The sequence below is a fragment of the Platalea leucorodia genome (assembly GCF_965183815.1).
Source record: "Platalea leucorodia genome assembly, contig: HAP1_HAP1_SCAFFOLD_102, whole genome shotgun sequence".
NCBI classification, from domain to species: domain Eukaryota; kingdom Metazoa; phylum Chordata; class Aves; order Pelecaniformes; family Threskiornithidae; genus Platalea; species Platalea leucorodia.
Genome location: NW_028121428.1, coordinates 201687 through 229016, shown reverse-complemented (window position 1 = coordinate 229016; position 27330 = coordinate 201687). Strand labels below are relative to the sequence as shown.

General features: G+C 49.5%; 2 protein-coding genes and 1 pseudogene across 3 annotated transcripts in view; 2 read left to right on the top strand and 1 right to left on the bottom strand.

Annotated features, from left to right (window-relative positions):
• LOC309603484 (olfactory receptor 6B3-like) overlaps positions 1-27330 on the top strand; it is a 229030-nt pseudogene that overhangs the window by 36516 nt on the left and 165184 nt on the right. The window lies entirely within an intron of this gene.
• LOC309603480 (olfactory receptor 14J1-like) overlaps positions 1-27330 on the top strand; it is a gene marked incomplete at both ends in the record, with an annotated part of 35266 nt that overhangs the window by 3472 nt on the left and 4464 nt on the right. The window lies entirely within an intron of this gene.
• On the bottom strand, positions 1341-27149 carry LOC309603481 (olfactory receptor 14A16-like; the record flags this gene model as incomplete). The annotated part of the gene is made up of 2 exons (XM_082338318.1): positions 1341-2154; positions 27037-27149. The coding sequence occupies 2 exons, from the start codon at positions 27147-27149 to the stop codon at positions 1341-1343; spliced, it is 927 nt and encodes a 308-aa protein (XP_082194444.1).

Here is a 27330-nt window from a genome sequence, read left to right as displayed (position 1 = left end):
GGGCAGAGCCTCAGCACACACAACACTGGTTTGGGAAGACAAACACCGTAACAACGAACAGCACCCCTTCCTCCTGCTTTTGCCAAGGTTTTATCGCTGAGCACGACATCCTTTGGTGTGGAACAGCCCTTGGGTCAGTTCAGGTCTGCTGTCCTGGCTGTCTTCACTCCCATTTTCTTGCCCCCCCGCCCCACAAGCCTACTGTCTTCTGGGGGGGGTGTCTGAGAGAGAAAGCCTTGATGCTCTGCGAGCAGTGTTCAGCAATAGCCAGAACCCTGGAGTGGTATCAATGGCAAAGGGTGTATCCGGAGTGAGGAATAGATTCTCTTGCATGATCTCCATGAGCTCGGTCGGTAGAGCACGGGACTCTAAATCCCAGGGTAGTGGGTTCGTGCCCCACGTTGGGTGCCAAAAAGAACTGTCGTGGTTTAACCCCAGTTAGCAACTAAGCACCATGCAGCCGCTCACTCGCTCCCCCACAATGGGATGGGGGAGAGAATCAGAAGAGGAAAAGGGATAAAACTCATGGGTTGAGGTAAGAACAGTTTAATAATTGAAGTACAATAAAACAGAACAGTTTAATAGGTAAAGCAAAAGCCGCTTGCACAAGCAGAGCAAAGGAAGGAATTCATTGACTCCTTCCCATGGACCAGGACAACATCGCTTTGTGCCCTGTCCCCCTTCTGTTCCTCCTACTTGACACAGCCTCCCCCAGGTCCTGGAACCTAACCAGCCCTATGCGCACCCCATGTAAGATTTTGCAGACATCCCTGCTCCGGGGTCTGCCAGGGTCTGGACAAGGAGAGAGCTTGAGCAGGGCTGGCCATTCCCCCAGTGCAGGCCCTGAGCCCAGCAGGAGGAGGCAAAAATGGCCATGCAGCAAAACTCACCCATAAAACTGTGGAGAGTGGCCAGTGCTGGAAGTGGCCGAACAGGGAGGCCACCAGTGAAAGCTCCCTCCAGTCCCATTCCCTAACACATTGCGCTGAGCCCTACTGCCCTCAGCCCATGGAGAACACCAGCACAGCAGCACGGCCTCGTGGGGGCAATCCCTTCAGCCTGTTCCTGACCTCAGCGCTGGAAGAAGAGCCCAACCTCCAGACACCGGCACTGAGGAAATCCCCTTTTATTACAGAGATGTGACATGGGAGGCCAGCTGTGCCACCAGGCAAGACGCATGTGCAAAGACCTTTATGTCATCCAGACTGGGTTCATGCCTCTGGAGAAGCGGACTGCATGCAGACATTCCTAGAGAAACAGAATTATCACAAATAAAATGCCCAAAGCACAGGACATTCCCCAGATACATTGGAAATCACTTGTGAAGAGACATGGGCAGCTTATTGCTGCTGAAAGACTACGGATTGAATGAGCTTCTTCAGTGCGTCTTTGAGCTCCTGGTTCCTCATGCTGTAGATGAGGGGGTTCACTGCTGGAGGCACCACTGAGTAGAAAATAGCCACCATCAGATCCAAGGATGGGGAGGAGATGGAGGGGGGCTTCAGGTAGGCAAACATGGCAGTGCTGATAAACAGGGAGACCACGGCCAGGTGAGGGAGGCACGTGGAAAAGGCTTTGTGGCGTCCCTGCTGTGAGGGGATCCTCAGCACAGCCCTGAAGATCTGCACATAGGACAGCACAATGAAAACAAAACACACAAAGCCCACAAAGACACTACCCACAAGAAGCCCAGCCTCCCTGAGGTAGGAGTGTGAGCAGGAGGGCTTGAGGATGTGGGGGATTTCACAGAAGAACTGGTCCACAGCATTGCCTTGGCAGAGGGGGAGTGAAAATGTATTGGCAGTGTGCAGGAGAGAATTGAGAAAAGCATAGCCCCAGGCAGCTGCTGCCATGTGGACACAAGCTCTGCTGCCCAGGAGGGTCCCATAGTGCAGGGGTTTGCAGATGGCAACGTAGCGGTCGTAGGCCATGATGGTGAGAAGAGAATGCTCTGCACCAAACAGGAAGGATACAAAGAAGACCTGAGCAGCACATCCTGCATAGGAGATGTCCCTGGTGTCCCAGAGGGAATTGGCCATGGCTTTGGGGGGAGTGGTGGAGATGGAGCCCAGGTCGACAACAGAAAGGTTGAGGAGTGTCCCGATCCAATGTCGGGGGAGGTTTTGATACGATCCCAAGGACGAGATTAAGACGCTGGAATCGGTCAGATGTCGTACAACCTTTCACTTTTATTGGAGGGGAGAAGAGAACGGAGGGAGGAGGGAGGGCAAGGGAGGAGAGGAAAAGAATAGGGGAGAGAGAGTTAGAAAGAGAAGGAGAAGGTGGAGTTTGTCACCACCACTTCGAGTCCGGTGATCTTCCGCAGGGTCTTCGGTGGCCTCAGGCTTCGTCGGGGACCGAAGCGGGGGAGGGGGTGGTGAGCCTTGAGGGTGCAGGAACGGAAGGAGTGGTCTCGCGCGCGCCGCTGCCGCCCCCGCCGAGGGGCACGTGCGCTCCTTATATAGGGGCTCCCACGCATGCGCAGATCACAAATGTGTACGTGTGGTTCGCCACGGACGTGCTGCCCCCGCCTCTGCTCTTTTCACGCCTTTTTGTCCCCGCCTCAGCTCTTTTCGTGCCTTTAGTCCCTGCGCAGGCGCACGAGGGTGTTCTTTCTCAAAGCTGGGGAGAAGATGGTCTTTTCGAAGCGCGACGCTGGATGGCACTACAGCGGCAATGTCGAGACAAAACCACATTTGGTACCGGTTCTCTACACCACCCCGTGGCTCGACATTGCAGCTTGGTGGCATAAGACAGAGAGAGAAAGAGAAAACAAAGGAGAAAGAAAGAAAGCGCAGAGTTGAGAGAGTTGGGGATAAGGGTGGAGGAAAGTTGTGGGGAGGAAAAAAGGGAATAACATTGTTTCAGGTGAAGGAATGTCTTAACACAGGTTAACTGAGGTTGGTTGTGGCTGATGGATGGTACAGATTTTTGTTGCACCATCAGGTGGAGCGTTAGGAACAAATTGCATATTTGACACACTGTGTCGAATTAATTGAATAAAACCTGGAATTATACAGCATAGGAACAGTAAGGTGGCAGTTGCACATAGCAAATACAATATTAATTGTTTGACCCACGGTGCCCCTGGTAACCAGGACCACAAATCGCCGTTCCAACCAGGTCTGAACAGGGACATAGGCTATTTTCCTGGTATCTTGGATCAATTGGAGAACTACTTCTCCCACGTCATCTATTTCTAGGCAGCAGTTAGAGATATTTAATTTTCCACACACCCTTCCCTCTTCAGCCAATAAATAATCGAAAACCATGCGGTGTTGAAGGATTGCCATGCGCATTTGTTGAGATTGTCGAGTTAATAGGTCTATGGCGTCAGCGGTTTTGTTGGTGATAATTTCTAGGGCCGCTTGTAGTCTGATTATTCGATTTAGATTGTAGATTGGTTCTCTTGCCCCTGCAATGGGCTCATTCGGATTCCAGGTTGCTGGTCCATAACGTTCAATTATTCGCTCAGGGGGCCATCCATCATTCCCCCATTTTTGTGTCCCACCTAAATTTACCTTGGTAGATCGCGTCTTACGGGCAATACTTCTATCCCTGAGGTTATCATACACTTTTACGCCTAATTGGGGTCCACCAGTTTCCGGCAAGAGGAAAAATAGGGGCCTTATGATTCCTATGTAACAAACTCCCGACCACCCCGCGGGTAAGAATTTGTATGCCGTATTCCCACAGATCCAATAATGCTGTTTTTTGGCTTTATTTCCCTGAGCAAATGGCCCATCTTTCCCTGGTGGAAACTGAAAGTAAGTTGTGTCTTTGTCCCCCAGAGGGCTGAAAAAGGTGGTTGCCCCATCCCTTATTCGGCCGGTACAATACCAAGCCCCATAAGTGCTGAACATTCAATATTTACTTTTTGCAAAGAAAACTAAACAATTACATTTTCTAAGCAAGTACAACATTTCATGTTACTTGGCTATTAAGTTTTCCCATATACAGGACTATTTAATGATGAAAACAGAGGAAGATCAAAAAAAATAGGAATTATATGTATGGTAAATCATAGGTTGAACTCCTTGAGATGTCCAACATAAATAGGTATCATTGGAAAGTTATTGGGTATTTTTTCTTAAATAAGCACACACACATATACGTGCTTAGACATGCACCAGACAATTAGATGTCTTTGTACGATTGCATAAAGACTGTAGTGCACTGAAACATCTAACACTTAGCCTGTTTGACATAGATATTACATCTAGAATTATTCATAGAGCTGCAATGAAGTACAAACATGTATACATACATATGGACCACCAGTTATAAAAACTGATATACACAGTGGAATATTCTAACGGGTTAGTGTCCCTGAGTTAAAATGATCCAAAGTAGCAGGTGCATCGTGGTCATATCACCGCCCTTAAAAAACAAATAGGAACAGCACTTGCTCTTTGGGTTAGGAGGAGGAAATAATCCATTTGGTGTGGATTTTGTTGGTTCTCCCACTGGCATCTTTTGCCTTCCATGTATATTTGTTTAGGGGGGGTATCTAATATGAGAGGCACAGCTCCCACGGTGGGAAGCTCGACCAGAACCGGCTGGCTGGGAGAGTAAGATGATGCACCAGGGCAACTGGGGTTTCGAGAGACATGCACCATGGTTGGCCCCTGTGGACAAAATGCCGCAATTTTCGGGCACCTGTTTGTACCCCAGCGATTACTGACATTGGCCACTGCCTCCCCCACCCGCTCGGCCCATGCCGGTTGGTGGGGTTCAGTAGATCTCCCTTATTATTACAGGTGAGTTGTCTGATAAATATCCGCCCTCCGCCTCCCTCCTCACCCTGAGGGGGCGGAGGTTTTAGTTTCCCGCCACTCTTTTCATCCCTCTTAAACCCTTCCTCCCTGTCCAATGCTGGCGCAGAAGGTGGGTTCGGTTTGGGAGGGGGTCCTTGCCCAGACCACCTCTGCACCAAGAGCTTCAACTTTTTGGTGGGGAGCCCATCCATCAAGTCTCGGGGCACCCCCTTTTGCAGTCCCATTTGCCACAATCCTTGTTGGAATGGGGGTTTCTCCCTTTGTGTTAGGTCAGGGCTTCCCCCCGAAAAAGCCAGCGATTTATTTGCCGGCCTCGCTGCCCGCACGGCCCTAGTTTCCACCTTGTGGTAAGTTCTGCCTACTGGCCCGTATTTCCTCCCATAGTTTATTAGTTCCTGAGCTATCTCCCCCCAGGTCCACACCTTCCTCCCCCGCTGCCGCTGTTCCGGTGTTACTGTTCCCTCCAGGGCAGCTGCAATTCGCTCTTCGCGAGGCACATTTTGGATTCTCCCGTGTAATTGGATCCCGATAGGTTTTAACGAGTCGGGGAGTCCTCTTATTAGCGGCGTCAGCCGCTCGGGGTCTACCGGTAACAACATCGGAGAGCTTAAATTTGGTTTAAGTTCCCGGTCATACATCATTTGCAGGCATGTCGCCTTCTGTACATTTTCTAATAGTTGATCGATGGAACCAGTTATAGCTAGGGGGTCCCCCCTCTCTAATGGATTCAGCCCCCCCGCCCAATATGCTGCCCTCTGGGTCAGAGACCATGGGGCCCGGCGATCGCCCGTGGTGAGGAAGACGCCGGGGCCCCAATACCCCTCTGCTTCCTTTTCCGATAGCATGATCCCGTCCCCCCCACCCGACAGGGATATCCTCCACACATATTCAGTTTCGGACTCCCTTGCCGTCCTAGCAAAATCCTTTCGGAGTTTAGCCAGTTCGGTGGCGGTAAAAGGGATTTCTTTGGTTACAACTTGGGGACGGTTGTCGCTATCGTCCTCATATATATATTCCGTTTTTACCAGCGGGCACATATGGGGGGAGTTATCCACAGTCTCCCTTAATCGCTTTAAGTCTTTCTGGGGTTAGATTTGGCGTACCCCTTTCTCCTCCAACATTACCTCCACCTCAGCGAGGGTGTCTGCCTCCCTCAGGAGCTGAACCCTCAGCTCCTCCTTCAAAATCATATTTTGGCGCTTCTCCTCCTCTAGCGCCCGTTTGGTCTCTAGTAGTTGCTCTCGCAGCGGTGCTATCGCCGCTTGCAACGCAGCGGCCACAGCCTCCGATTGGCAGGGCGCTCGTTTCTTGTCCTCCACCGCCGCTGCCAGACACGCTCCTAACACAGCACAAACAACAGCCTTCCCTTTTCCCTTCTTCGCTCTAGCTTCTTTATGCAAAACCGCTATTTGGTCCATAACACTTTGCAGTTGGAACCAGTGGTCCCGTGCCCAATCTCGTCCCGGGGGTGAGGGGCGAGAGCGGTACGTTTCTAAAAACTCATATAATTTCTCTGTCTCTTCACAAAAATCACCTGCCTTTTGGGCGGCCATATCCTACAAAGGGGAGTTCGTCCCAGGAGGGTCAAACCTTAAAAAAAAACAAGTTTCCCCTATACGCTCCCAGGAGGCCAATCCGCACACTACTACAAGACAGAGACGAGCCTACAAAGGGGATATCGTCCTGAGGGGGTCACACCGTACAATCCAAACTACCCCTATACTCCCCCAGGAGGCCAGACCATAAACTAGTGTGAGACAGAGCAGAGCCTACAAAGGGGATATCATCCTGGGGGGGTCACACTATAAAATTCAAGTCTCCCCTATACGCCCTCAGGAGCTCAAATCACAAACTGCTACGCGCGTTTCAGTGCAAAGGTCTCAACACCCACTCCGTCCTTGCGCTTCGTTCGTCTCCGGCTGCTTCCCTCGCGGGAGAGCAGAACCGCGGATCGGAACTCCGCACTCGCTTCGTACTTATTTGTACGTCTCGTTCACACACACTCGCTCAGCACACCGTAAGGTTGTATGACACTCTCGTCTCAAGGGATCCTGTCCGTGACGCCAATTAAATGTCCCGATCCAATGTTGGGGGAGGTTTTGATACGATCCCAAGGACGAGATTAAGATGCTGGAATCGGTCAGATGTCGTACAACCTTTCACTTTTATTGGAGGGGAGAAGAGAACGGAGGGAGGAGGGAGGGCAAGGGAGGAGAGGAAAAGAATAGGGGAGAGAGAGTTAGAAAGAGAAGGAGAAGGAGGAGTTTACCACCACCACTTCAAGTCCGAGGATGTTCCGCAGGGTCTTCGGTGGCCTCAGGCTTCGTCGAGGACCAAAGTGGGGGAGGGGGGGGTGAGCCTTGAGGGTGCAGGAACGGAAGGAGTGGTCTTGCGCGCGCTGCCGCCGCCCCCGCCGAGGGGCACGTGTGCTCCTTATATAGGGGCTCCCACGCATGCGCAGATCACAAATGTGTACGTGCAGTTCGCCACGGATGTGCTGCCCCCGCCTCTGCTCTTTTCATGCCTTTTTGTTCCCGCCTCAGCTCTTTTCGCGCCTTTAGTCCCTGCACAGGTGCACGAGGTTGTTTTTTCTCAAAGCTGGGGAGAAGATGGTCTTTTCGAAGCGCGACGCTGGATGGCACTACAGCGGCAATGTCGAGACAAAACCACATTTGGTACCGGTTCTCTACAAGGAGGAAGAAGTACATGGGGGTGTGGAGGACGTGGTCGCAGGCTACGGTGGTGATGATGAGGCCATTGCCCAGGATGGCAGCCAGGTAGATGGCCAGGAAGAGCCAGAAGTGCAAGAGCTGTAGCTCCCGTGTGTCTGCGAAGGCCGGGAGAAGGAAGTCGGTGATGGAGCTGTTATTGGACATCTGCTGTCTCTGCACATGGGGATCTGTTCAAGGAGGTAGAAGAAGTGAGAAGTTAGGGCAGACTGCTTTCAGGAAAATCTGTTCACTGTCTTATAGAAATCCCTCCAACTGCTTTTCACTTTTCAGAAAGAGCTTTGGTGAGCTCTGGTTGGTGGTGGCTGAGGTGCTGCTCCAGGGAGCAGCAGGCTCTGCTGGGGGCTCTGCAGGACTCAGTCCTGCCCTACACCAGTAGGTGAACAGGAACTCAGGGTGATCTCAGATTAAATCTACCTGTGATATCAAAGAGCTTTTCAGCATTGTCACTCCCAATTCACCTGACTGCAGAGCAGAGCTGTGGGGAGTTTGGGTTGTGCCTTCTGTTGTAGTTGCCCCAGCACAGCTGAGGAGTGGTTTGAATGCAGCAATGCCTGGCATTTCTGCTGCGCTGCAAGGGAAACCTTGTGGGTGCAGAGACTGGGCACAGGGACTGTCCCTTAGTGCAGAGTGAGGACAGCCGCTCTGCCCATCAGCCCTGCTCTCAGCTGCCCATGTCTCTGCTGCCTGGAGCTCTTCTTAGCCACGACCCCTTTCTCTGTCCCCACGTCTGCTCCATCTCCATGCTCACAGACCCCATCCAAGCCTCTGTGTGCTCAGCTCTGCCCTGCAGGCACCTCCTGGCAGCAGGGCACTGCCCAGGGGCATCTCTGTGTGTGCAGGGGCTAAGCAACAGCTCAGACAAGTCCTGACGAGAACTGGGGTCTCATTGCCTACTCCAGAGCAGAGAAATAAATTCCCATCTCCCACTGCCCACCCAGCCAACCAAGAGTGGAAAAACTCAAAGCACAGATTTCTTCCCTTTCAGACAATCTCCTACCTTGACATCCCTCTTTAGAATGTCCCTCTGCAAATGTCCTCCGGGTGATGTAGAAGTCTGAGCAGCCCTGACCCACGCTGCACCCTCTGGGCAGCAGAGGGATCCTGCCCTGCTTCCACCCACGGGTTCTCCCCACAGCTTTGAAGGGTGCTCCCTGGGCAGGCTGAGGGCTGACCCGGTGAGACGGCAGAGTCCCTGCCCTGGTGCACAGCCCGCTGGGGCGTGGTGACCCTGCTCCGAAGAACAGCCCTGGGCACACACACAGGTGCACACCGATCTTCAAAACCCCAGAAGAAGGAGCCATCATGCCCTATCCTTCTGACAGCGCACAGGGAAGTCCTCTTCTGCAGCATGTCCTTCTCCTCTACATTAGAGAAACTCTGAGAATCCTCCTGAAAATCCCATAGGCTGTGGGATGTAGAAGCCTTTGGATATCCCTCCAGGCACACCAGTTACATTGTCCTGCAGCCAGAGACTTACTACGTAGAGGGATGTGAAGATCTCTCCCATGCAGTGAGCTCTCAGCATCCTCCCGCTCCACACTGCCTTACAGTCTCTCTGCCTCGCTCCTCTCCTCTCAGCACTTGCAGGCAGTGCCCTCAGCCCTGCTGCGCTTTGCAGAGGAGCTGCTCCTGGGCAGAGCTGTCTCTCTGCAGGGCTGCCCACTTGCCATCAGCTCCCTACATCCCGGGAACCCAGCCCAGCTCAGCAGCAGAGGCCCAGCCCAAGGCAGCACTTTCTCTGCCCCTCTGGGCTCCCTCCAGGTGTCCCTGGGGCTCCAGGGGAACCTCCTGTGAAACAGGCTGAAGGCATCACTGATGTTCCCTTCCTCAGCTGCAGAGAGACACTTCCGGCACTGTCATTTCCCCTATCAGGAAAGGACTTGGGCATGAGAATCCCCTTTTTTTTGTCCCATCATTAGGCAGGACACCCAGGAAGGTGACAAGGAAAGATCTAATTTCTTCAAGCTGGGGACTTATCCTCAGTTCAATGAAATAGGCACCTGGGGCTAGAAAGACATGCAGCTCTCTTTTGCCCACACCATGTCTCTGCTTTTGCACCCACGGGGTCTTGGAGACTTGGTACCAGGGTTCATTATGGCGAGTCAGAGCTTGCCTGGTTGCACAGCTCTGTTGCTTCAGCCCAAATACGCAGCAGTGCCCTCTGCCAGGGGCACAGGCAGGCAGAGCTGGAGCTGTTCCTGAGCAGACAGAGCTGTGACATGGAGGCAGAGCTCAGGACAGCTGCTCTTCAAGGACAGCATCCTCCAAGCTCCGCAAGGGTCCAGACTGAAACTCAGTCTGAATTTGAAAGGCAATTGAAGGGCACCATAAGGAGGGTTTACTGCTTCAGGAACAGTTAAAGGAAAAACAAAGATCCTGTGTGGCCAGTGCGGAATTTAGCAAGAGCAGGTGTAGATAGATCTGAGATTCTGTGTGTCCTCTTTGCCTCATCTTCCCCAGCAAGGTCTCCCAGGCCTCTGTGACTCAGGGCAGGACTCTGGAGGAGATCAACCAGCAGCAGATGGGAAATCAATTCAGGGATCACTTGAGCAAATGCTTCCCAGTGTATGGGACAGGAGGGGCAGCATGGCAGGGAGCTGAGTGAGCAGACCACTGTCACAGTGAAGCCACTCTCCTTCATCTTTCAAAGGTCATGGAGTCTGTGCAAAGTCCTTGCCAATGGGGAAAATGCAAACGTTGCATGCACCTTTCTAAAATGCCCAAAGGATGTGCAGAGGAGCAAATGGCTGTGCCCCAGATCATGTTCACCTGGATCCCATTTCTGGGTGTCTGAAAGAGAAGGGGACTAGATCTACCTAGGGGAGCTTGTCTCTCCCCATCCTCTTTGCTTTCTCAACTGAAAGGACAGGACCCACAGGACCCAGGGTGAGCAGTCGTTGTCTTTTCACCTGGAAGTCAATGAACTTTTCAACATTACCCCTCCACAATATTCTTGTGCCCAAGTTAGGATATTCTGGTCTGCCTCAGTGGATGCATAGATGGGTAAATAACCAGATGGATGGTCAGGCTCAGAGGGACATGGTGAATGAGTGGCACTCTGCCTGGAGGCATCTAACTAGTAGGGTCCTGTAGGGGTCTGTGCTGCAACCTTCCCTGTTTAACGGGCATTTAATGACCTGGAGGAGATGAGAGAGTGCTTTTTCATAACATTTGTAGAAGGCAACACATTGAGGAGAGCAGACACTGCACTGGAGGGCAGGGTGGCCATCCCAAAGAACAAAGACAAGCTGGAGTGATGGGCCAACAGGAACCTCAGGATAGGCAGTAAGTTGTGCCCTTGAGGTCGACTAAGCCCATGACACAACATAGGCCACGGACTGCCCAGGTGGGCAGCAGCTCTGTGGAAAGGCTTTGGTGGTCCTCGGGTTCCATTAGGCAAAAGAGGAGCAATCAGGAAAGAAGGCCAACAGCATCCTGGGCTGTAGGAGCCGGAGCACAGCCAGTCTGCTGAGCAGTTTAGACACCATAGCCAGAATATTTTCCTAGGTTTTGACATCCCACAATGCCAGAGAGATCTGGACAAACTGGAGCCAGGAAAGTGGAGGGCCACCAAGGTGAGTAGGGTGGGAGAACTTGTACTGGGAGAAGAGCCTTAGAGAGCTGGGCTAGTTCAGACAGGAGTAGAGAGGGTCTTGTGGGAAACATGCGACAGCATCACACACTTCCCAGGAAGATGGAGTCAGGCTCATGTCCATGACACAAGGACAAGAGGCAATGGGCTGAAACAAGAGAGGGTCAGGCCAGATAGAGAGAGAAACTTTCTCAGCATAAGGATAGTCAAGTGCTGGAAGCTGTTTCCCAGGGAGTGTGCACTGGCTCTGTCCTGGATTGGGATCAAGATGTGTTTGGATAAAGGCCTGAGTACTCTGTCTGACCCTGCTTTGAGCACGAGGTTGGTCCAGACACCTCCCGAGGTCCCTTCCAGAAGGAATGATGCTGTCCTTCTTTCCCCTTCATGGTTTCCAATTCGGGAGAGCTCTCAGGTTCTCCCTGACCCCAGAAGTCACTCACATCAGGTTCAGGGCTGCTTCACAGGTGTCCCCAAACTGCCCTGACCACATCCTTTGCTTCCCTTTTCATTTGCCCAAAGCCAACTTCTTCTCTTTTACTGTCTTTATACCCTCCAAAAATAAGAGCCTAGTGTGTTAATCCTTTCAGATTCAGTTGCTCAAGAAATGTCAGCATCCATGTACAGAGTCCAGAAATGAGCTGGGCATTGAAGCCATCATTGCAGAAAGAAAGACGAGGCATTTGACCGGTCCCTGAGCCCTGGAATCTGTACGCCATGCCTCCTCAGATTCCTGGGAACACCTAAAATTTAAGTTCAGAGAAATGTAAGTCCTCTTTAAGTGTCCAGGAGAGAGGGACAAGAGAGCATGGTACAGTTTCCCAAATGCCATGACAGTGCCCAAAGCATCGTTCCCTTGGATGTTTCTGTGATTTCCCTAAAAATGGCAGGATCTATTTAAAAAAAAAAAAAAAAAAAAAAAAAAAAAAGCAGGAAGATTATAAAAAGCACGAGGAATATCCAAAATGCTCAAGGCCTCTTCTGAAGAGTCAGTGGCCCTGAGCAGCAGTGATTGGCCATGTGTCTGGGAAAGAGGGTTGGGAGAAGTCTGGGAGAAACAAGCTGATGGCTGATGGTGTTAGCAAATCCTTAAAACCATGTCTGAAGCCAGCAATGGAAAGCAGTGGATGTCTGATGGTGGAGAAGGAAGAAGAAGATTGTCCTGGGAAGATGGCAGGAAGGAAGGCCCCTCCTGTGCAAATCAGGGATGATACAGGCATTTCTATCGCATGTGCATGGCTCAGCCTGACAGATGGGGAACGCCCACTGCTTGGGGTGTCTGTGCTCAGTCATGCCCCATGAGCTGACCTGGCTCTCCTCCCCTCCTTCACTCCTCACACTTGGGTGGGTGTCAGGAAACCTCCCTGAGCCTGGAGGATGCACAGCCCTCCTGGGGTGAGATCCCACCGCTGCGGGGGAAGAGGAAGGGTTGGTGAGACACATGGGCATGCAGGGGGAGAGCAGTGCAGGTGCAGCAGTGAGTGCACTGAAGGCAGGAAGAAGACTTGACATGTCGGGGCCTGTCATGCTGAAGTGAAATAGGTTGAGTCTTGATTTGGAGGCAGCAGAAGCAGGAGGATGTGCAGCTGAGTGCTGGGATGTGGAGCTAAACGAGGATTCTAGCATGTCTGGGCCTTGGAACTCTTGGGTGATAAAGGAGCATTATCAAGGCTTTGGACGAAACAGGATGGGTTGTGGGAAGCTCAGAGGCATTGGCAAATGCTCAGAAACACAGAGCTTGGTGCTGGAAGCAAGGAAGCAGGCACAGGCACAGGTCAGTGTAGCTGTGGTGGGGATGGCCAAGGGCCTTGTTGGGGCTTTGACACCCCGAACTGGGACCCTTGTCCACTCAACTATGGCTTCTGTCTCTTCCACTGAGACCCACGAGAGGACATGAGGTCCTTACAGCTCCAGCGCCTCGTTGCCTCCTCCTCACCCACCCTCCATAGAGCCTGGCAGGTGTCCTACCACTGACCTGCGCCTGCCATCACACACTCCCACATCACAATGCCCCCAGGAAGAGCCCAGAGCATCACAAGAGGGAAAGGATCCCCCTCTGCGGGGGATGGGGGTCAGGCCTTGGCCATCCTCCTTGGTGAAGCACATCAAGGGCTTTCACAGTGGGAAAACATCTCACATCATTGAAATGTCCTCCTGTGCCAAGTGCCTCCGACTCCCTGCTTCACCAGCCCCCAGGGACAGGAACCTTCTCTGCTCATTCCCTGCATGGTCGCTTCAGTGATGACCTTCAGCAGGGCCTGCTAACACCCTCCAAAACCTTCAGCTGTGCTTCTTTTACTTCTCTGGAGGTTTGCTCAATCTTTCAGGAGCTGCAGTTCAGGAACTCGGCACCAGAGGGCTCATTGCCACACAAAGCACCACAAGGAGACAATTCTGGGCATAACTTTCCTTTAGTCCTCAATTCTTACCTGGCTTCCTAGAGAGATTTCAGAAGCGTGGTCAAAGTGAAAAGATGTCAAAGTAAAGAGGCAAAGTGAATCAAATGCTCGATTTTGAATAGCCAGTTCTGCATTAATCCCAGCATATTTGGGTTGCAAGAACGTCTTCAAGTCGAGCCTGCACCATTGAGACCTATGGGGATGGACTGGCACAGCCACCCCCAGTAAGGGGGAATCCCCATCTGCTGGGCTGAGGCATGCATTCAAGATGCAAACCTCTGCAGTGCCCACTTGTTCCAGGCCTCCAGGCAGAGTGTGACTCATTCTGCATGGCCCTCTAAGCCTCTGTCAGCTCATTTTGCTTTTGCTACCCATCCCTGCAACTCCCAAGCCTATGGGACCTTTGGCTTTGGCATCCTCCCTTCGTCCTGGGGCAAGGTTTCTCAGTTCCTTCTTTGCAGTTTCCCCTGTTACCAGTTCCTGGGTGCTGACTTTTTGCCCTGGAGCTGCATCAGTTCAGACAAGCAGCCTCACAAGATGAATGTTTTTTTTTTTTTTTTTTCATGGGAACTTGGGGAGATCATTCTTGTCCTTGGAAGAGGCTGTCCTGTAAGGCCTATCAGATTTCCTGAGCTCCTTCACCCTTCAGAGCTGCTTCCCATGGCACCACTTGTATCAATACCCCGAGCAACTCAAAGTCTTCTTCTGTGGAGTCCACCAGCCTGTGCTCTGCTGCGGGTCTTCTTTTGACATCTGGGACTCCCCTATTTCCTGGTCACAGCAGCCGAGGCCAACACTGATGATCGCATCCCTGGGCAGCTCTTCCTTGTTGGCCAGGACCAGGTCCAAGTGAGCATCACCCTTTTTGGTCCACCTGGGAGCTCTGCTAAGAAGTCGTCCCACGATCCTCCGGACTGTTGGCACCCTCTTGCATTGCCTGGCCACCGAATGCCAGGGCACTTACAGCTCCCCATAGAAACCTGCTCATTAACCTGGAGACTTCTCTGGGTTGCTGTCAGAAGACTTTTTCTGCCTATTCTACCTGATCAAGTAGTTGGTAACTGCCAAGACACTGTCACCCTTCCTGATTCCTCCTCTCATCCGCCCTCACACAAGCTAATTCAACCTGTTGCCCATCTCATAGAGGAGCTCCATATATCTGAGCTGCTCCTTCACACAGGGGGCATCCCCCCACCCTCACCCTCCCTGCCACTCCCAAGCCTCTGATCTGAGGCCCCTTTCTGTGGCTAGTGGACAGAGATCTGTTAAGTGGTGAGCATACAGTCACCCACCTTAGGACCTGATGAATCGTGAATGGGAAATGATTCTCTTCCCCTGGGCAGCAGGAGGAACCAAGAAGAGGTGATTTGGGAGAGATTCGTCTCAGACAGCTGTAAATGTCTCCACAGAAGCCATTTGCAATGAGTCAGTCTCATCAATCAAAAGAAAGAGGCACTTTCAAGGTAAAATTTTTCTGAGCTGACTAAGACTGGTTTTGTCTTCAGGTCACTGTCTTCAGGTCACTTTGTTCCTTTAATAAAGTCGTCAGAGTGAACTGGGATGCTTCTACTCTTTATTTATGTGCATTTTCAATTTAGTCGCTAAAAATAAAAGTATCCATTATTCATCCTGCTCAAGTGCCAGGGAAGTGGGCATTTATTTAGGGGACTTCTATCCACTCAAGGAAGCGTGGTATTTCCTGTCCACACCCATTACATGGAGGAGACGCTGGTCCCCACGCCATGCTGCTCGTAGTGCACCACTTCCATGTCTCCTGGGTCTCATCTGGCCCCATGAGCATTCCCTGCAGCCCAGGCACATAGTCCTGTACTTCTGTGTTTCATCCACCCCGAGTACATGAAATTAAGAGAGGTCTGTATGGTGTGCTTTGTTTTGTTTTGTAGGCTGCCAGTAAGGATGTTCTGCATGCATGTGTGGCGTGAAATACAGTTTGGTCTCTGCACAGACTAGAGGAAGCAGCGCCTGGCACAGCCTTGTTCCTACACCTTGTAAGGAAGAGCTCTTGGAGGGAGCTGTGCCTTAACTGTAAGGAGCACTTTCCTGAAGGAACGATGCCCACAGCTGCACCCAGCCTTTTCCCTGGTGTGGAGGAGGTGAATAAGGTGATCAGACTGGAGGACATGCCGTTAGAGCAAGACAAGGGCCTCAGGTATTTGCTGCCTAGAGGTACCGGTGGGCATTCAGTCAAACCTAAGCTATCTACCCCAAAATATCAGAGCCATTGATGCACAAGTGGCTGTGGGTAGGATTTATCACACTAACATGCCTGAAACAGCTAAGCTAAATCACCACCTGTGAGTTCAAAGTCTCTTCACTGAAGAAACGTTGGTGGCACTCTTTGCCAGCTTGGATGGGATGGCATTCATCCCACTCACTTGGGCATGTCAGCCTACACTCATCCATCTTAGTTCTCTGTATTAATAACATGTGTGCCAGCTTGATGGAATCGTTTATGTATTTCAGTGTTTCTGTAGCTTGGCAGGGAAGTTATTTATTCAATGCAAGAAAACTGTCTCAGTTCAAATGCAAAGAAATCTCTCGCATTGCATGACAATCCCATATTTTCATTTAAATGAATCAGCAAATCATGGTTTTGATTCTCTCTCCAAAAGAGAACATTTTTCTTGCCAATCATGAGTGAAAAGTAATCCAGGAAAATTACAAAATGACAACACTGTGACAGGGATTAGAGGAGAAGCTTCTGTTTACTTTTGGAGAGACCTTAAAGTACAGTTGTAACCCTCGTGTCTTCAAAGGACGGCCCCCGCTGAGCAAGAGTCCCTCACTTGTGCAAATCACCAGACGTTGCCCAGCACGTGGGTCAGTGCACCTGGCATCAGGTTTTGACAAGTTAAGCTGCCAAGCCTGTGCTAAGTACAGTTCCCCTGAAGTGCCATAGACCACTATAGGAGGAGGTGACATCATCCTCTGTACTGCTCCTTCCTCCCCGCTGTCAAAGGAGACCAGGCAGTGACCTCACCTTTTTAGACATTACAGTCATAAAAGTCTGTGTTGGAATAAGTTAATCCCACTGAATTTGCTAGATCAGCTGAAGTATTGGGTGTGGGAGCATTGCGTCAAGGACTGGACATTTACTTTAGCAGACCTGATTTGGAGACAGCTGCCTTGTTACTCAAAACTACATTTCTGACCAATATTCAGGATTTTGTACCAAAGTAGAAGAGAGGTGATCTGCGGCAGCTAAACTGGACTTTATTTCAGGCATGTTTTTGTTCTAACCAAGAGGTTAATGGAGATGTAAGCGCCACTTGGTAGAGAAATAGAGCCATTATTGTTCTTTCGATTCCGTTTCACCTATTTTCTGTCGTTTCCTAAAGATGAAGAGGTTCAACAAAGATCTGCCACCAAAATAATCAGGAAACCAGATTTAGAAGCAAGGAGAAGTTACATCAGAACTGACAGAGGGTGAAGCATGTTGAGAACTGGGTGTGCCATGGAGGGATGAAGCCCTCTGCTTGTTGCTTTCTGTCTCGGTTTCCACACGTAGAAAATGCCATTGTGGTGTTCACCAGGGTTTGTAGAGTGCTTGTAGGTCATTTGAAAGGCATTCCTAGGTAAGGCCTTCTTATGGTGATCTCTTGCAGGAGAGAACCTGGTGTGATATTCATTTCAGGAATCTTTACGCTGCTAAGAAAGAAAGGTCTCATTCCTGCAAATATGTCATCATCATGTGTTTGCCCCCCCTACCCCTCTCCCCTTCCAAAATCCACTTACAAAAACTCTTCTCAGCTGGAAAAGTGTTGCCTGAAGATAATCACCCTTCTCTGCAAGCGTGCCTTGAGGGCATCTTTCATCATCTGGTTCCTCAGGCTGAAAAGAAAGGGACTCATCAAAGGAGTTACCACTGTGCTGAGAAGGGCCACTGCCTTGTTGTAGGAAATGTGGTGACCTGAAGGCTGGACATACATGAATATGCAGCTGCCGTAGCCCAAGATGACAAAGGTGAAGTGAGAGGAGCATGTAGAGAATGCCTTGTGCCGTGAGGAAGCTGAGGGCAACCTCAGTATGGTGTTAATGATGTAAAGGTAGGACACTGCTGTCATGCCCAGTGAGCCAAGTAGGATGATGGATGAGGCCATGAAGGTGATCAGCAAGATAAAACAGCTCAGCCAAGTGGCCTTAACCTTTTGATTAGGACAGAAGCAGAGAGAAGGCGGCATGAAGATGGTGACAAATGAGGGGGCGTGTGGGAAGTAAAGGTAAGAAGGAGAGTGAGAGAAGAGGGAAGTTTTATTCCCTGGGAAAGGATTGGTTTTCAGGGAAAGTCAGAGCCAAAGAAGGAGAAGACAAACATCCCGTGTTTAAAACTAGTCCATTTTCAGGACTGTCTTTCCATCCACGCTTGAACTTTGTCAGGTAGAACAGAAAGCTTTATAAACAGATTCCTCCTCAGTCACTGACAACTTTCTTGCTGAAGAACAGTTTTGATAAACCTTTCTGGCTGTCGGAGGGAAAAAGAAAAGAAGATTTGAAAAGCAGCAGAGAAGAGGGGAACAAACAAAGGAAAAACCTAAGAGCATAACAAGATTTCAAAAGATGGGGGGGGAGAGAGGCGGAGAAGGGAAATTCATTCAGTTGCGGGATAAAAATTACCTTGTAAAGCAAACAAATAAAGAAACTAAATAAACTAATGAGAGACTGAGCCTTCTCTCTCCTGTGGTGTTTGGGGTTTTGTTTCTTTTTCTGTTTTTCTTTTCTTTCCTGTGGAATGAAGCCTGGTTTGGTAAGGAGTTCATCCTTACCAAGTCAAGAATTTATTATCTGAGGGCTTGGAAAGTTTGAATTCCTGATGCAGCACTTCTTTCCAAACAGCCTTCCCCTATGCGGGCCATCTCCTTCCTGTCCTGCTGGTTTTGCTCACAAAACCTACACAAGCCTGAAAACCTTAGACCCATCGGGCTCTGTGCAGCTTAGCTGAGATGGGCCAACAAGCCCACATCAAAGGAAGGGGCAGAGATCCTGACACAGGTCTCGCTTCCCGAGAAATATCACAAGGAAAGGAGGAATGTCAAAGGAGGGTAGCAGGTAAGAAGGCAGGCAGGCCAGGAATTAAAAACAGCCAAATCAATGAAAATTGAGGTGAAATGTGACAAACCACTGACATGAATCTATGATGTGCTGGGAGCATTAGCGGGGGGAAAGAGAAGCCCAGCAGACTTTGTGTGAAGCATCATCTCCTTTCCTCCCACAACCCCTAAAGAACAGTCTATCAGGGCTCCTTTCAAGGCTCTTGTAAAGCCTTTGTGGGTGAGCTGGGAATGCCGTTTGTGCTGAGGCACCTCCTCCAGACTGACGGAGTCTCTGATTTTTCTCCCCCTTTTGTGGAGAACATTTCTAAGTCCTTCGGTACATTCCCTGAGGAGCCATGGCCTTGGGTGCTAAAGGGTTCCTCAGCAGAGCAGCTCTGAGAGGGTGAGGGGAGATTAATGACGATGATAGCTGGTAGCTAGGTGACCTAATCCCTGCAGAAGTGGAGACCCATTCTGAGAAGTATTCTGTGAGGGAGAAGCACCAAATCTTAAAAGGTGCCATCAAGAGAAGTTTAACGGTGAAAGCAGCTTCTGTGGAGTGGCTTCCATGCTACCTGCCTTGTCTTTCTAATGTTGGACACCTAAAGGATAGGTGGTTTTTAGTGTCAGAGTAATCTCCTTAGTATTCCTGGGGTTTGCCAATGAAGTTCAGGACACAGTTCAACTTATTGCAGAAATGGATTTCTAAAGGTAGAGGAGAGGAGTCGATTCCTCTTCTGCACTTGCAAGGGGAGCCCTGACTGACCAATTGACACCTGGCCTCTTCATCGCAGACCTCTGGGAGATTTGCAGAGATCATTCCTTGCTGCCTAAGGGCCACCTGACTGTCTCCTTCTGCTCCAGAAGGAAGCCGATGTCCTGAGGGTTTGGTGCTAAAACTGGCAACATTGTGAAGGCCTCTCTGCCCATCTTAGTGCATCTGAAATAAGACAAGGTATCTCTCTTTGGGTGGAATTGTTCCTCTAAAGCTGAGAGAGAGGAATCTCATTCTTCAGGGCTTTGGGAGTCTCCTCCTTGATGACACGGAAGACGACTTTCCTCTCCCTGAGTACAGATCGCCTCTTAGTCCCCCTTTCTCCACAGGGCTCATGAAAACAAGACCTCCTTTGCACTCTGTGTGGGCAGGCCAGCCCCATCCTCTGGCACTGTCTGGCAGAGCACAAGCCTCTGCCCATGGACTTGTTCCTGATCTCCTGACTTCGCAGTGGACTGGATGACCCTGCACTTGTCTAAGCTGGGCCCCAGATCACTTCTCCTTTCAACCCATTTCTTCATTCCCCAGTGCAGGCACGGGGTGTAGAGAAGGGGCTGATAGAACCCACTCTCCCTCCATTTCATATACAGTTTATGTTGCTGTAGGCATGATAGTCAAGAGAAGGTTTAAAGGGAAATTGGAAGGAGGCCATTGCAGTGGCTCTGCAGATCAGTAGAAGAGATGTTTCCCAAATTATCAAAGAATCATAGAATCGTTGAAGCTGGAAAAGACCCTTTAGATCATTGAGTCCAAGCATTAACCTAGCGCTGCCAAGTCCACCACTAAACCATGTCCCTAAGCTCCACGTCTACCCGTCTTTTAAGTACCTCCAGGGATGGGGACTCAACCACTTCCCTGGGCAGTCTGTTCCAGTGCCTGACTACCAATTCAGAGAACTAATTTTTCCTTCGCTCCAATCTAAACCTCCCCTGGTGTACCTTGAGGCCTTTTCCTCTTGTCCTATCGCTTGTTACTTGGCAGAAGAGACTGACACCCACCTTCCTACAACCTCCTTCCAGGTAGCTGTAGAGAGCGAGAAGGTCTCCCCTCAGCCTCCTTTTCTCCAGGCTAAAAAGCCCCAGTTCCCTCAGCCATAAGACCTGTTCTCTAGACCCTTCACCAGCCTTGTTGCCCTACTCTGGACATGCCCCAGCACCTCAATGTCTTGCTTGTAGTGAGGTGCCCAAAACTGAACACAGGATTTGAGGTGCGGCCTCACCAGCGCCGAGTACAGGGGGACGAGCACTTCCCTGGTCCTGCTGGCCACACCATTCCTGATACAAGCCAGGATGCTATCGGCCTTTTTGGCCACCTGGGCACTCGGCTGGCTCACATTCAGCTGACTGTCGACCAACACCCCCAGGTCCTTTTCCTCTGGGCAGCTCTCCAGCCACTCCTCCCCAAGCCTGTAGCGTTGCATGGGGTTGTTGTGACCCAAGTGCAGGACCGGGCACTGAGCCTTTTGAATCTCATACAGCTGGCCTCAGCCCATCGATCCAGTCTGTCCAGGTCCCTCTGTACAGCCTTCCTACCCTCCAGCAGAACATAACTTCATCCCAACTTGGTGTTGCCTGCCAACTTACTGAGGGTGCACTCGATCCCCTCATCCAGATTGTTGATAAAGATCTTAAATGGAACTGGCCCCAGGGATGGGCCCTGGGGAACACCACTTGTGACCAGCCACCAACTGGACTGAACTCCATTCACCACCACTCTTTGGGCCTGGTCATCTAGACAGTTTTTTACCCAGCAGAGAGTAAGCGTGTCCAAGCCACGAGCAGACAGTTTCTCCAGAAGAATGCTGTGGGAAAAAGAGTCAAAAGGTGTCAAACACGCAGTTGTGCTGGAGAGCCCTGGCATCTCGCATAGCACTACAGGCCTGTATTTGGCCGTTGAGTAGCTGCCCTGAATTAGGTTAGGCAAGGTAGGGATGTCCATGGGCATTGTGCCATTACAGTCCATGGTGATCTAGTATATGCAGCTGATGGAGAAGATGGCTGATGGCTATGGCAATGGCTACATCTGCCCCCCAGACTACCTCAGTAGGCTGCCCTGAACATAAGGAGTAGGGAAAAGTTCAGATGTCCTAAACGTGGGCATCTGCTGTTGGCCAAAGGAAGTCCCCACTAAGCTCAAAGATGATGCCTCCAGATGCTTCCCTCTCTGTGAACCGCCGCATTACAGCTTGCAGTTACCTGCACATATCCTGGACCACCTGTGACACCTCAGATGTCACCAGGTGTTTGAGTCTGAACAGTTCACTCCTTCCCTCCATCCCCAGTTGTGGCAATTAATCACGGACTCCGCGTATGAGTTTAGGCGAAGACAAGTGAAGACAAGCGAAGAAGACGAAGACGACGACAACGACAATGACAATGGCGATAGCAATGGCGATGATAATAACACTTTATTTTTACAATCTATCCCGTTGATAATATGATCTAGTGTTCACAAGCAAGCAAAACCCATCTCATTGGCTACTGTCTTTTGTCCACGCGTCTCTTCAGTGTTAGTTATTGGTTCTTCCAGATGGTGCACGCGAATTCCTCTTTCAGGGATGTATCCAATCTCATCCTTATTTTTCTGCCTCTAAATTTCACCAGCTTGTTTGTAACAAGCCTCAAGGCCACAGCTGCATTCCTGTGAACCTGTTTGTAACAAGCCTTAAGGGCACAGCTGCATCTCATCAAAGTAAAACACTATCTCATCTATTCCCACAATTCCCCCTTTTTGTTTTTCTACTACAAAAGCTTGTTTAATCATATTCTATAGCATTTTCTATACCCAAGACACTAGACAAGAAATTATCATTATTATAGTGCAAAATATTAGTAACAAGAAAAAACCCATTTTGATTAGAGACATTATTCACCCGCCAATTCCCCGACTTGTTAGTAAGTGATTCAACCAATCAAATCCATCACTGACTTGTAATTTGCTAACTTCAAATCTTTGATTGCTTTATGGATTAATTTGGAGTTATCTGATAAGTCATTCCCCATCAGTCTTCTCAGAGTTCAGTGTCTTCTGCTGTTGGTTCTTGTTATCCGATGCAAGAGCTGGTCTTACGCACCTTGCAGGTACCCACTTAGGTCCTACATCTGTTGAGACACAAGCATACCCTCTGCCCCAGGTTAGCAGATCAAAAGGACCTTCCCAATTACCTGTTTGTAGCAATTTTGTAAAAACTCGGGCCTTCTGTGGTGTGGCTGTTAAATCTTTTGGTTGAAGAGACAGAAAATGAGACATAATAACAGGAATATTATTTTCAGACACATTCAGGTAGTTTAACACATACACGGCTTTGCTTAGTCTGTCTGCTGGAGTGGCTCCTGGCATTCCCCCTTTTTGTTTTTGCAACATGGATTTTAGAGTGCGATGTGCGCGTTCTACTATGGCTTGGCCTTGTGGTGAATGAGGAATTCCAGTACTATGTTGAATTCCCCATTGATTAAGAAATTGTGTAGATTTACTACTAACATATCCGGGACCATTATCTGTCTTTATGCGGTGAGGGATGCCAAGGGCAGCAAAGGCTGATAGCCAGTGTCTAATAACATCTTTACTTTTTTCCCCACTGTGCGCAGTAGCCCATACAGCTCCAGAAAAAGCGTCCATAGAAACATGGACATACTTCAAGTGACCGAAGTCCATTATATGGGTGACGTCGGATTGCCAAAGCTGAAGTGCCTGTAGGCCCCATGGGTTAACTCCTGTTGCCTGAATAGATGCGAACTGTTGACAGTCTGGGCAGGCATGCAAAATTTCCTTTGCCTGTCCCCACGAGAGATCAAATTCTCGTTTTAATGCCCTTGCGTTTTGGTGAAAAAAGGCATGAGAGAGCCTTGCTTGTTGTGTTTTTTCTGGTATAGGCTGTGACCAAACCGGTGCTGTTAAATGATCAGCCCTAGCATTTTCTGTTATGAACCCGGGTAACTGAGTATGACTTCGTACGTGCATCACAAAACATGGATGCTGTCTATTATTACTTAACAGCCACAACTGTTTAAACAGGCTAAACAGGTGTTCATTCAGAACATGTTTAAGCCATGCTTTTTCTAATCTGCGAACTACATTGCAAACATATAAAGAGTCAGAAACGAGGTTTATAGCCTGGTTAGTCCATAGAGTAAAAACTTGTACCACTGCATAGAGTTCTACCACTTGTGGAGATCCTTGTGTATGATACACCTTTTCCTGCCATTGTTCGTTACCAAACCACACAAGGGCAGCTTTTCCATTTTTTCCAGAGCCATCTGTAAAGATAGTGGGCACGTCTATGGGATAATTTTGACATAATGGTGTTCTCTGGATCAGAACTTCTGAATGTAATTGGATGAGTTTGTGAGCAGGATAATGTGTATCTATCTTTCCTGGAAATCCTTCCAATGCTGTTTGCAATGGGAGGCTATTTGCTTGGCACCATTCCAGATATTCCCCTGTCAATGGTATATAAATATGTTGCACTTCTGTGCCTGTTAATTGGACCGCACGCTTTCACCCTTTACAGATAATACCTGGTAGCATTTCTAATTGAGTAACAATTGTCTTTTTGGGCTGGTATGACAGAAAAATCCATTCCAAAACAACCAATGGATCTGTTAGTGTGGGTACCCATTGGCCTAACAATCCTAAGGCTTGGTAATTGTGAGAGAATATATAAAGTTGCAGGGGTTGATCTTCTAGACGACGGTGTGCTTTTCAGTTTTGTATTGCTTGATTGAATTCTTGCAGAGCCTGTCGCGCATCAGACGTCAACTGACGTGCAGATGCAAGGTTGTTATCTCCTTTTAGCAATTCAAAAAGAGGAGCTAGCTGTTCATTTGTCAGTCCAAGATATGGCCGGACCCAGCTGATGGTTCCTAACACCTTTTGTAGGTCATTTAGAGTTTTGATGTTCAGCTTAATCTGTATCGATTGGGGTTCAATTGTTTGTTGCAAGATTTTCCAGCCCAGATATTTCCAAGGCTCAGTTTTTTGTACCTTTTCAGGGGCTACTTCAAGTCCATATCTGTTTAAAACTCGTCGTATCTCTTTTTCTACTGCTTGTAACTCGATTTCCGGTCTTCCGGCTATTAAAATGTCATCCATGTAATGGTAACACAATAATTGTGGATACTGCATCCGAATTGGTGACAAAGCACGGGCTACGTATTGTTGGCAAATCGTTGGGCTATTTTTCATTCCTTGTGGTAGAACAGTCCAATGATACCTCTGCACGGTTTCCGATTGATTAACTACTAGCACAGAGAAGGCAAAGCGTTTCACATCCTCCTTCACAAGGGGAATGGTAAAGAAACAGTCTTTTAGGTCTATAACCAGGCTGCTCCAATTGCGAGGAATCATTGTTGGTGATGGCATCCCAGGCTGTAAAGCTCCCATATCCTCCATAACTTCATTTATCTTCCGGAGGCCATGCAGTAATCGCCATTTTCCACTCTTCTTCTTGATAACAAATACTGGTGTATTCCAAGGGCTAGTGGTAGGTACTATATGTCCTTGTTCCAGTTGCTCCTGCACTAGATCTTTCAACGCTTGGGCTTTTTCGGCAGTCAGGGGCCACTGGTCCACCCACACCGATTCCTCTGTTTTCCAGGTTAATTTCAGTGTGGGTCGATACTCGGCCCGCTGTTCAGTGGCCCCTATTAAAAATGTGCAGCAGAAGTAGAGATAGTGGTGGTAATAGTGGTCCTCCAGGCACTTAGTACATCTCTTCCCCATAAAGTTAGCGGAGCCGGTACTATGTAAGGTTTTGTAGATGCTACTTGACCCTCAGGAGTAATGATTTGGACAATATTAGCACTTTGCTTGGCTATCGTTGAGCCACCAATACCTGCTACGGCACCGTGGGCAGAGACCAGTGGCCATGTTTGTGGCCAATGAAGAGCAGAGATAATGGTAACGTCGGCTCCGGTGTCGATCATGCCTCTTACTGTGATTTGAGGGGGTTTTCCATGATGCAGAGATAAGGTGCATACTAATAGTGGTCGGTCATTCTGTATTTGTTGTGTCCAAAAGATTTCTGGCTGGCCTGTGGAGCCAAAACCTGCAGTGCCTCTTGTTTTTGGCTCGGCCTGTTGAACTTGCACTTTGAATGGTATTAACTAAGCAATTTTGCTTCCTCTGGGAATCTGTACTGGAGGTGAGGGAGTCCATAGCATCGCTTGTAATTGTCCCTCATAATCAGCGTCTATAAGTCCTGGTAAAACAAATAGTCCTTGTAGGGTGGCACTGGAGCGACCTAATAGCAGAGCACTTAGTCCATTTCCGATTGGTCTCTTGGCTTGTAGCGGTACTTTATGCACTGCTCGGTCTGTAATTAGAATTGTAGTGTCTGTGGAAACATCCAGTCCGGCACTGCCGACGGTGCTGGCTCAGAGACAATCGGAAAGGCTTGTAACAGCATATTTGCCGTCTGAGCGCGCTCCGCTTTTGCGCTCCCTTGCAAGTTTCCCGATAACAATAATTTGCCATCTACGTCATATTTCGATCGGCACTGGTTCACGAAATGCTTTCCTTTTTTACCTTTTGGACAGAATCCAGATGCGCTTGGTGCGCTCAGTTTTCCTCTCTTTCTCAGTTGTGGGCAATCTCTTTTAAAATGTCCAGTTTTACCACAGGAGAAACATGATTGCTGTACTTTCATTGCGGTGGCAAAAGCTGTAGCTAATGTTTCCATATTATGGGACATTGACCCCACCTTCTGGGTAGCTTCTATCATATCCATTAAGGAGGGATTTTTTAGAGGCAAAAGCACTTTTTTACAGTCTATATTCGCATTTTCAAAGGCCAATTTTAAGAGTAGGACCTCTCTTGCTTCTGCATTTTCGACTTGTTTTTCCAAAGCCTCTTTAAGACGATCTAAGAACTCATTCCTATATATCCCTCTCCTCTCCCTTGCTTTATTAATGTAAATGATTTTGTCGCTCTTCCGACATCCGGCACTTTTAGTAATGCCTGTAAAGCAAGGTCTCTGCCTTGTGCTAATATCTCTGGTCGTAATCGTGCCTGTAACGTTGGGTGATTTAGTGGCGGATCCCCCACAAGCTGTGGGAGTCCTGCCCCTTGTAAAGGGTCGCCTTGTTGTCGCTGCATATGGATAATTGTAGCGTTTTGGCAGGCAGTACGCCAGGTGCTTTCAAAGATCACCTTTTGCGTTGGGGTCAATATAAGATTAGTAAGTGTGCATATATCAAACGGTACTATTTCATTTGTAAATATCCCCCGTAGCAGGGATTCTGTGAAAGGAGAACCCAGTCCATGCGCGGCAACTGTTTGTCGTAGATCTTTTAAAACATAGCCAAAAGGTTCATGCTCATCGGGGACATTTACATTGCTGCGTATGACGGGACAGGCTATCGCTGAACAAAAAGCGGTATCCCCCGCTTGCAATGCTTGGTGTCTAATCTTTTGCCACCTCGCAGCAGCGGCTGATGCCTCCCATTCCTCGAGTGGCAATTGATTATGGGTCTGTGGAGTATCGGCATTAGAAGCAGTAGAGAAAGGCAGTACGAGTGCCGATGCAGCAGGGGCCGGGGGCAGGCGGGGGAGTGGAGGGGTACTGATTGCAGGGATCGGGAGGTCTAGCAGAGGTGTTGAAGCCATAGGAGCAGGTGAAGGAGAAAACGGCGCAGAGGGTAGCGGCAGCGCGGGGGGGATGGAGGGTTGTGCAGCCTGAGCACCCGCGAGCAAGGGCGTGTCGCAGGACGAACCCGATGTCGGCGTTTCTGGCGTGCCCTGTGGGATTAGCTCCAGAGCGGTAGCAGAAGCTGCAGCCTTTCGGTCTCTCTCTAATTCTTCCAAAGAGTCTTTCAGGAAACGCCATGTCGTCAAAACACTTGTGGCATTACTGTCCCTGCTGGTGGCCGCTTCCCATAACACTTTTCCTGCCTCCTTCCAAGTCTCCACCTGGAACGCGGTCACCATGTTCTCTTGTTGCCCGTTTTTTCACAACCAAGTTAACAACAACCGAACCTTTCCTTCATCATAATTTACGCCCCTTTTTG